The sequence below is a fragment of the Myxocyprinus asiaticus genome, chromosome 28 (genome assembly GCF_019703515.2).
Source record: "Myxocyprinus asiaticus isolate MX2 ecotype Aquarium Trade chromosome 28, UBuf_Myxa_2, whole genome shotgun sequence".
NCBI classification, from domain to species: domain Eukaryota; kingdom Metazoa; phylum Chordata; class Actinopteri; order Cypriniformes; family Catostomidae; genus Myxocyprinus; species Myxocyprinus asiaticus.
The window spans coordinates 12824541-12834642 of NC_059371.1; the positions used below are offsets into that span (position 1 = coordinate 12824541).

At 41.1% G+C, this 10102-nt stretch overlaps 1 protein-coding gene across 1 annotated transcript; it reads left to right on the top strand.

Annotated features, from left to right (window-relative positions):
• The first annotated feature begins 8172 nt into the window (after nucleotides 1-8172).
• Nucleotides 8173-9636, top strand: LOC127419374 (uncharacterized). The gene is made up of 2 exons (XM_051660725.1): nucleotides 8173-8861; nucleotides 8940-9636. The coding sequence occupies exons 1-2, from the start codon at nucleotides 8173-8175 to the stop codon at nucleotides 9634-9636; spliced, it is 1386 nt and encodes a 461-aa protein (XP_051516685.1).
• Nucleotides 9637-10102: the final 466 nt, after the last annotated feature.

Consider the following 10102-nt stretch of genomic DNA (forward strand, 5'->3'; position numbering starts at 1 on the left):
CTTTAGTTCATCTGTTGTATAACCTGGCAAAGTAGGCGTACTTCTGTGAGGGTTACTGCCTTCCTCTACTCCACACTTTAAAGCACGAATCTATCTAACCCTACAGCACTTTTCACCAGCCATCACAAAGTCAGGTTCTAAGGCTGTTCCTTTATTTATGATATTGCAAATGGCAATACAGTCATCATATTCTGCATCCTCAGGAGTGGCAGGCTACCCTGCTGATGGCTGCCTAGAGAGGGCATCAGCAGCTGCAATATGACGTCCTGGGTGGTAAGACGGCTTTTTGAGCGATCCATCTTTGCTTAATTGCACCTAGCTTGGCCATTTTTAGATGGCACAGAGGGTTATTATCTGTGATGACCACAAACTTGGAACCCAGCAGATAACCACAGAATTTTTCAGAAATAGCCCATTTAAAGGGCCAGTAGCTCAAGCTTCATGCTACTGTAATTTCTGTCATTGCATTCTGATTTACAATGTCTCCTACAGGCAAAAGCTATGACTCTCCTACACTCACCCTGCTGCTGGTATAAGACAGCACCCAGGCCTTCGCTGCTCGCATCAGTCTCAAATGTGAAAGGAAGACTGAAATCTGCATACCCTAACACAGGAGCAGAAGGAAGCTTCTCCTTCAGCAGCTCAAATGCTGATTGGCACTCTGGTGACCACAAAGCACTAAACTCTCTCTTTGTTGTGCCAAACTGCTTGATACACATTTTCACTAAATCATGGAAGGGGCCTGCAATTCTAGAAAAACCCTCAATTAACTTTCTGTAGTACCTACAGAACCCTAAGAATGAGCCTAATTCCTTTACTGTACTTGGAATGTTCCACTGTTTGACCACTTCAACTTTACCTGGATCAGTACCAATACCACAAACTGAGATCTGATGACCTAAGAAAGTTACTTCTTGCTGCAAGAAATTACACTTTTCAGGCTTAACTTTGAGACCTGTTTCTTTAAGTCTGTTAAAGACTACTTCCAGTCTCTGCAAGTGCTCAGGAAAAGTGGGCAAGTACACTAGTATGTCATCAAGGTACACCGTGATCTGAAAAATTAGATCACCCCTGGAAGCCTGCATAAGATGTTGAAACATCGAAGGTCCATTACAAACCCCAAAGGGCATCCGAGAATACTCAACGATCCCAAATGGAGTAGTAAATGCAGTCTTATGCAATCTCATTCATGGTCAGCAACCTGATGATATCCACTAGCTAAATCAATGGAAGAAAAGGACTTTGCTCCTTGTAGTGCATCAAAGCTTTCATCTATCCTAGGCAGAGGAAACACGTCTCGCTTGTTCTTTGAATTCAGCTGCCTGTAATTGACACAAAGCCTGAGACTGCCATCAGTTTTCCTAACTAGCAAGATAGGTGAAGCATAAGCACTAGTGCTTTCTTGGATCACTCCTTTCTTAAGGAGCTTAGTGATATGTTCTCTGACTTCCCTATACATAGTGGGTGGGATACGCCTATAAGGCTGGGCCACCGGTACATCATCCACCACGTGAATCTCATGTTGCAATTTGTCTGTAAAACCGAGGTCTTCATCCTCGAGAGCAAAAACATCAGAGTATTTCATCAACAAATCACTCAGCTCTGCCTGCTGTTCAGGAGTACCACCAATGTGTAACTTGTTGAGAAACTCTTTGGAGCTGTCCTCCAATAACTGACCGTCTTTTGTGTTTACACTGATCTCTTCAATATCAGCAAAAATTCTCTGAAATCTCACCTCACACATCTCATTGGACTTCACACTTGTGAAACAAGACAGAGTGCCAAGTCTGGTTCTGGCCTGTAACCAGATATCTTCTGAGGAGAGGTTCACAAACTTTACAGGAAACAACTGTTTCTCTGAAGGCACAAGAGAGGGAACAACAATCAGACCACCAGGTAAGGGTGTGTTCGTTGGTTCTAGCAGGAAGTCCCATGAACAATCATTTAAAATACTCTTTGCTCCCTAGACCATTTCCATTGTAATTGATGAAGCAGGTATGTGTACCATGTCTTTTCCAGCTACTCGGACTACGCTTCGCTTCTCTGGACTGCTGGCACTTTGCATCTGCTAAAATGCCTCCCTCCAATCAGACTGCAACTCTCCACCAAGGGTAGTATCAAACTCTGCATGAATCAGTTGTCTAATGATGTCCATGCCAATGAGAGCTGGTACAGCAGAAGAGTTTTATGAGTCTCTGACTACTAGAAAACCACACTGTGGTAGGGTACTATCCATGGTTTCAACCTCTAACTCTATGGTATGTCTAAACCGTTGGCAGCTGTAATCTTCAGCCAACCTGTTGTGGACAGCATTTCTTCATCCTCACTAGACAGGTGTTCTCTGAAGAAACTCTCAGAAATAGTACTGACTTGGCTTCCTGTATCAAGTAAACAAGAGGCCATTACTCCATAAATTTTAGATTAGTGACAGGGCATTTTCCCACAGCATCCTTGAGTAGTCGGTCACGACACGCATTGATATTGGCTGAGCCTATGGACTGCCCTCACAATGCCGATTTAGCATTCTCTGTGACAGTCTGTTTTTTTTTTTCTTCACAAACATCTTAGCTATGTGTCCTACACCATTACACCGGAAACATATTGGCTGGCCATTATCTGTAAACCTTGGCTGCATCTTGGGTTTACAATGAGCCACAGGTTCTGACTTAGAGCACTGCAAAGTGAGTTTCTCAATAGCTTGTATTGTATTAGCTCTCCTATAGCTTTTCCTTGTTCAGCTACAATTTTTAAGACTTCTTCAAGAGTAGTAGGTTTTTCTCAGGTAAACCAACAGCAGTGCACTGAGCTTCTGCTGTCTCATACACAACACTTCTGTTGTGTGACACAAGATTTAGGATCTTCTAGAGACCACATAAGGGCTTCATCTCGCACTTCAATAAGTGTTGACTGTGGCTTGTCATTCACAAGCTTACGAAGCTCCCTTCTAAGGCCTGTGTCCCTAATCCCCTCAATGAATTGATCTCGGATTGCCAAATTCACATTTGATACTGCAATTGATGACTGCTTCAGGATAGAACTCAGAATTTGGGACAAAGCATAAGAGTAAGTATGAACATCCTTGCCTTCCATTTGTTTATGGCTATAGAATATTTGCAATAACTGAGAAACACTGCATTTTTCTCGAATAAATTCTCTCAGGTACACAAAGAGGTCCAATGGTCACCTTGGTTCATTTCCCATCCACAATCTGACCTCTTGTAAGGCTGCACCCTTTAAAAGAGAGAGTACGAGGTCTAACTGGTCCTCGGTGGTCTCATTTCTAGTATGTAACACCCTCTCTACTTTTTCAATAAACTCATCAACATATCTCCCATCTTTGCTGAAGTCACCACTGTATATTTCAGTGTGATGTTCTCTTGGTACATATACATAAGACCTGGTTGGCTCTCTACTCAAATTGGAGTTAGCTGCCCTGGCCTTGTCATGCTTTCTGTTGAGTTCTTTAATCTGTCCCTGAACATCATGCATATTACTACCTGCACCTTGTTCATCATCAGTGTTTTGTAGTACTGGACTATCATCATCAGATTGTGACATTTTGAAATTTTCAAATGATCTCAGTTTGACTCTGTAAAAAAGAAAGTTCACTTGTGGGAAAAACAAAAAGTCTCTTAATCAATCCGTAATGGGTTTTATTTTCTTCTGGAGAAAAAAAGATATGTTGCCAAATGTCTGTATAATACTCCAATGTTCTCTTGTAGACAGTCACTGGATAGGTGTCTCATCAACAGATATCAGGTGCTCTCTCTCTCTCTCATCCAGCAGTCTTATCACCTTGCCATGCCACCTCTGGCTGACGTCTGTTCACTGGACAGCTGCACCACATGTTTGCCAAAACTCCACACATACAATCCACATGCATCCCTCAAAAATGATCCATAGCAAACACTCAATTTTAACATACAACTCTTCTGAACACATATTAAATGCAATTTATAAGCATTTTGTGTCAAATTTGATATTTACGCAAAGAATTATCAACCGATGAACAAAACCGGGAGCTCTCTTGCACAATGTATGTTCGCACGCTTCTAACACGAAAGAGTGTTGGAAAATAAGTGCTGCAAAACTCCAGTGTTGCAAAACTCCGGTCTCAAAAGGGCCACGTCAAATTACATGAAGTCAAATTACATGAAATTTCTCCACTTGACTACATATATATGTAGACTATGTACTGTATATATACAGTGCTAGGTGGATTACTTGTGAATTGTAATCTGGAACTGATTACAAAAAAGTGACAAAAAATGCAATCAGTAATGTAATATCATAGATTAGATTTTTGGGTTAATCTAATCCGATTACTTATGGATTATTTTGGATTACTTTCAACCTAATTATGTATGTTTTATTCATTTGAGTGGTGCTTATGTCCAGAAATTCAGAAAAATGATTGCAAAATAAAAAATATTTTATTTCCTCTCTATCAGTGGTGTGCTGATTTAGAATGAAAATTGTAAAAGATTTAAATAAAGAGAATGATAAGGATGATCAATAAATTATTAACAATTTACTGCCATTGCCTGTTAATATGTAATCATGTAATCTATAAAAAAGTAACTGTAGTCTGATTTCGAATATTTTAAAATATAATTTAATCCAGTTACAAGTATTTTGTAATCAGTTTACATAATCCAGATTACATGAAATCCATTATAGCCAGAACTGTATATATATATATATATATATATATATATATATATATATATATATATATATATATATATATATCAAATCAAAATCAAATCAAATCAAATCACTTTATTGTCACACAGCCATATACACAAGTGCAATGGTGTGTGAAATTCTTGGGTGCAGTTCCGATCAACATAGCAGTCGTGACAGTGATGAGACTGTAACGTCTGTGTAAGATCAGTGATGGTTAATTACACTTTGTTTAAAAAAAACCCTTTTAGTCTTTTGACATTTGCTTATAAATTACTGACCTGGCCTCCGCGTTTACATTTATATGGGTGCTAAATTGCAGATGGCTTTATCACTATCAAAAGGATGCTAAAACAGGTCTCCTCTGAAGTGTCTCCATCAAGCTTCAAACACATTCCACAGAAAGGGGGGGTGACCCCCCGTGCCAGGCACCAGAGCAGTTGTCTGTCTCCAGTAATTCCAATACACGTCACACACACACCTAAAGACATTTTCTCTATTTTAGGCCATAGTAAGCAGTTATAAATGTATCTGCTATATGCATGTGTTGTATGTATATTCCCCTATTATATTAACTTAGTTAAAACCCTTTACTTGTATTAGTTAGACGTTAAATGCCTATATTCAAGTGTATGAGTGTATCTCTGCTTTAATATCGTCTGGAGGTTACCTTCTTGGTATCAAAATGATCTTCCCTTTATTTCTCACACAATAATGTACACCATGTGATCGTGAAATGCATCGAACAATTCATGTTTTGAATTAAAAGCTGCACTAGCGGTCCAGATCAGCAATAAAATGCGAATGGGCCATAAACGGAGACAAAGGATGTTTCTCCCGCTCAAAATGCATGCCTCTGATTGGCCACTCCACCCACAAAATGGGTGCGAACTATCAAAACTCCAGAACGCAGACTAATCATGACTCAAAACTCTTCTTCTTGAGACCAACCCACTCCAAAACTCTCCTCTTGAGTTTAACCGTCTGGCAGTGTTTACCTTCAAGTAACTTTGTGGATTTCCTGTGGACTTCTTCAACTCACTCCTAAAGAAATCATCGAGAACCTCGTCTACCGCATCAAGACTCTTATTCAGCAACAAACCAATGCAAGTAACCATTTACAACTGATTAGATGCGCGTTTAAGTTTGAACCCCTTTTAAGGTGAATTGTGCCTCTGATGATTCTCATTTAGGTTATGGTTAACAGACGTGAAATATTGCCATTCTCTGCTCTCTGTCTCTCCTTTTCTTACTATTCCTTCATTCTATATATGTATGTTTTGCTTAGTTTGTTTGTATGTTAGTTATAGTTTCATTTATTAAATCCCTTATATTCACAATTGATTGCCTCTGTGTTCCGCTCACAATTCAAAGTCACTGAATGTTGCTCCTTGCTACATGCTAAACTACTGCTAGCACTGTATAAGTAGGAAGGCTATCGTTCCTTGGCCAGGAAAGTAATCTTCCTAGAATTGATAAATAATTATATTGTCTGCTCGGTGGACGGACAGATCAAGTAATTGTAATATCGATTCTGCTACAGTTAATTCTAAGATCTAATCTAAATATTTGTTATTGATTGTAACCAGTTATAATTAATTATAAATAATTCCCTTTTTAAGCTAATTTGCTACATATATTAATGGTGGAGAACTGCGGGCACATTCAAACTTTGTTTGTGAGAAAACTCAGTATCAATTTATTTGTGTTTTTGTATTATGCGCGCTCAGAGTGAGACAAGCCGCAACGCGGACTCACCCTTTTAATTGGATGGTTAAAGCCACCTCCAGTACTGTATTTTTAACAGCCTCTATTTGACTAACATTTAGTCACTGTTAATTGTAATTGTAAAAGTAAACTGCAGTTCATAATATTAAAATCGTTCTGTAAAGACGAAGAAACCTCTTTGCAGTACATTTTAATATTATCAAAATCGCCTGTTGGAACGAAGAAAACTTCCTTCATTGCGATAAAGATGGATTTGAGCGATGCTCCTCTTATCATCTTTTAAAGGCCTTAGGTGATTGTATCGCTAGACTGAAGTTATTTGTGTTGCAAATTTCATTCAACTAGATGATCGTGACTCTCTCGGGTTAACCATTAACGTACGAATGGGTGCCTAATTCAAATCTAATCATATCTAATTGGTATGTAAATGAGAGTTTTAAAAACCTTGATCAAGTGATAATTTGTGTAACAACAGCGAAGAAACCCTGTTCGTTCATAATTGATAATTTGTGTAATAACAGCGAAGAAACCCTGTTCGTTCATAATTGATAATTTGTGTAATAACAGCGAAGAAATCCTGTTGTTATAATTAATAATTTGTGTAATAACAGCGAAGAAATCCTGTTGTTATAATTGTTATTGTGTAACAGGCAGCGAAGAAACCGTGCCACACACCTTTGTGCAGTTAATTTGCACAAACTAAAATTCGGTTCGGATCAAATTGCATTGTACTTGTGATTGTTGCAGTAAATCAGCCGCTAGAGCGAGAGCAATCACACTAGACGCGCTCAGATTTAATCACAGTACCTTTGATTAACACTAGAGGGCAGTTTAGTTAAGTGTCTAGCACTTCTCAAATTTCACCTCTACCCTTTTGTTTTCCTCTGAACCTTGGGTGGCTCACCCACGCCACCTTGTGGCCATTCTCAGTAGGTTGGTTTTCCTTGGTTAGCCCTGTCATTGCATTTGAAAAACTTATTCCAATTCTTCCTTGGTTTGTTTTAATTTATTTTATTATCATAACTTTTATTCTTCTCCTTTTATTTTCTTATTTTTATTATTAAATTTTTTTTTTTATTTTGAATTTTTTTTTTTATTTAAAAAATCTTTTTTTTTATTATTTTTTTTTATTAAATTTTTTTTTGTTGTAATATTTTTTTTTTTAATTTTGACATTTTTTTTTTATTATTTTTAATTTTTTTTTATTTTTTTATTATCATTCTGTATTATTCAGGCCTTTTTCTCTCTTGCCTTAGCCACCCACTTTTAAATTTAGTTCAAACAGTGTTTGAATTTAAATGTAAAATTAATCTCTGTATTCTAGCCATTTGTGTGCACCTATAGGTATCACTCCCTCTACTGCTTAGTTGGTGAAGCGACGGTGGCCCCCACGGCGGATCACAGTGAGCTGCCACGGGATCCCGACTGGATCACCTCGATCCATCACTAAGCCTAACCCATAGAATACTGACCCTTCCAACTAGCGAAACCCCAAAATCAGGTTTCTCCTCAACCTTTAAGAGGCCGAACCTTTGAGAATCATCAGAGAAAGCCGAGTAATAGATTGACGACCCAAGCTGCCAAGTCTACCCTCCATTAACTGTTTGTATCCATCAAAAAGACCGAGAATAGAACATAAAAATTACTATAATTGTAGCCTGCTAACTCTATAAGGACTTGCATTGGCCTGTGTGCTGTCCCTCCCTCTCTCTCCCTCTCTCTCTCTCTCTCTCTCTCTCTCTTCACCAGTGAGCCAACATGTCTCGATCATCCAGCCCTGATGCCCACTGGGATCAACTAGAGACCTGGCTGAGTGCCCTGACTAGCACCCTTATTCCTGAAGCCACCAGGGACCTGCAGAACATGAGCCGGGAACAGCTCGACAACAACCTGAGCGCCTTGATGGCCCACGACCCGACACAGGACTACAGCCACAAAGAGCTGGCCAAGATCGTCGGGTCACTGGCCCATAACCTCGGCCAGGCAAAGCTGAGTGAAGAGAGCATCTCCCGCTGGGAACAGGAAGCAGTAGCGCTGAAGCTCCAGGCTGAGGGAGCTCAGAGAAACTGGATGCACGCTCAGAGTCAACTGGACCAGCTAACCTCGGAGACTCAGCACGAGCACAGGACAGCGGACGAAAAGGACCCAGAGCTGCAGGAGGAAGTAGAGAGACTCCAGAACGCCCTGACTGATCTCCGTGTAGATACAGCACGACGAGAGCAGCAGGAAAAGGACACCAGAGAGGAGCTGAGTAAAAAACTCCAGCAAGCTGAGGCTCTCCTGAGGGGAGCAGAGACTGAACTTAAAGAAAGAGAAGCCAGGGCCAAGGCCTGTGAGGGCCACCTGCAAAGTGCCCGGGCTGAAGTCAGTGCCCTGGCCCAACAAAGAGACTATTTGAAAGAAGAACTTGACACAGTTCACCGAGAGCTTAAACATTCATATAGACTGCAAAGTGACTCTGAAAGGGAAATGCACACCACGGAATTTCCCCTAACCAGTAGACTGATACCTCCTAGACAAGAGAGCCCACTGCTCAAGACATCACCTGCCAGCATCCCAGAACCCCCAGCAGTAGAAAGGGGGTGGGAGCCTTTCCAAAGGCTGTCTTCCAGTCACGGTATGTTACCTAAAGAATTGGATAAGCTGGCTAGAAACATTCCCACTTTCACTCCAAGCCCTACAGGAGGCCACGATGTGCACGACTATTTAAAAGACATTGATTTTCACTTGCAAACTGTTGCCAATGTTACCACACGAGACAGACTCTACCTGCTCAGAATCACCGCCAGCCGTGAAGTCTGGAGCTTTCTAGACCGACAGCCAGAAACAGTCAAAGTGGATTACCAGCAACTGCAGCAGGCTTTGATTAAAGAATTCTCTGACCCAGAATCAGAGCAAGGGCTGATTACGGCCATGGACCTTAAACAGGGCAGACAGGAAACCATGCAGTCTTTCTACACCAGGCTCAGACAAGCATACTTCGGAGCACGGAATGAGCCAGGAATGGAAGAAGAATTCAATTTCAAAACTCTGTTCCTCCGGAACCTGCACCCAACAGTGAGTCACCATTTGGGGGTTCTGGCTTGCCCACGGACTATGTCCACCCAACAGCTGCGAGACTTAAGCCATAAGGCCTATGCCAAACAAAGAAAAGATGAAAAGAAATGGGAAAACCCCCCACAATCTGTCCTGTCACTAATCAGAGTTCAGAACTTGCCCTAGAGGGCGCCAAGCCAAGCCACAGTGACAAACCTGTCAACACAATGTCAAGATCCTTCCCAGCCAGCAGAGGGCAGCGTGGCCATGGTGGTGCCCGTCCAAAGCATCAGACTGGGCACCCCGAGAGATCCTGGGACAGGTCACAACCACCTCTCAACCGAAAGGGTGAAGCCACCTGGGAAGCTAAGAGACAGTCCAAGGGGTACCGACACTCACCGACACAAGCATCGAGCTCAGACTGCCAGCAGCAGAACCCCTCTCAACACGCCCTGGACAAGCCCAAATATAAACCGTCAGCCGAACAGAACCGGGAAGCTACGTCTGAATCAGCAGAGATCATGAGACTTTTAAAGGAGCTCCTCCAGGAAAAGTCCCACAAGAGAGACAAGAAGGATGAGTCAGATCAGTTATGACTGAGCATGAGATCTGACCCCAATGACCACTCAGAGTCCTCTCAAAATGAACCTCC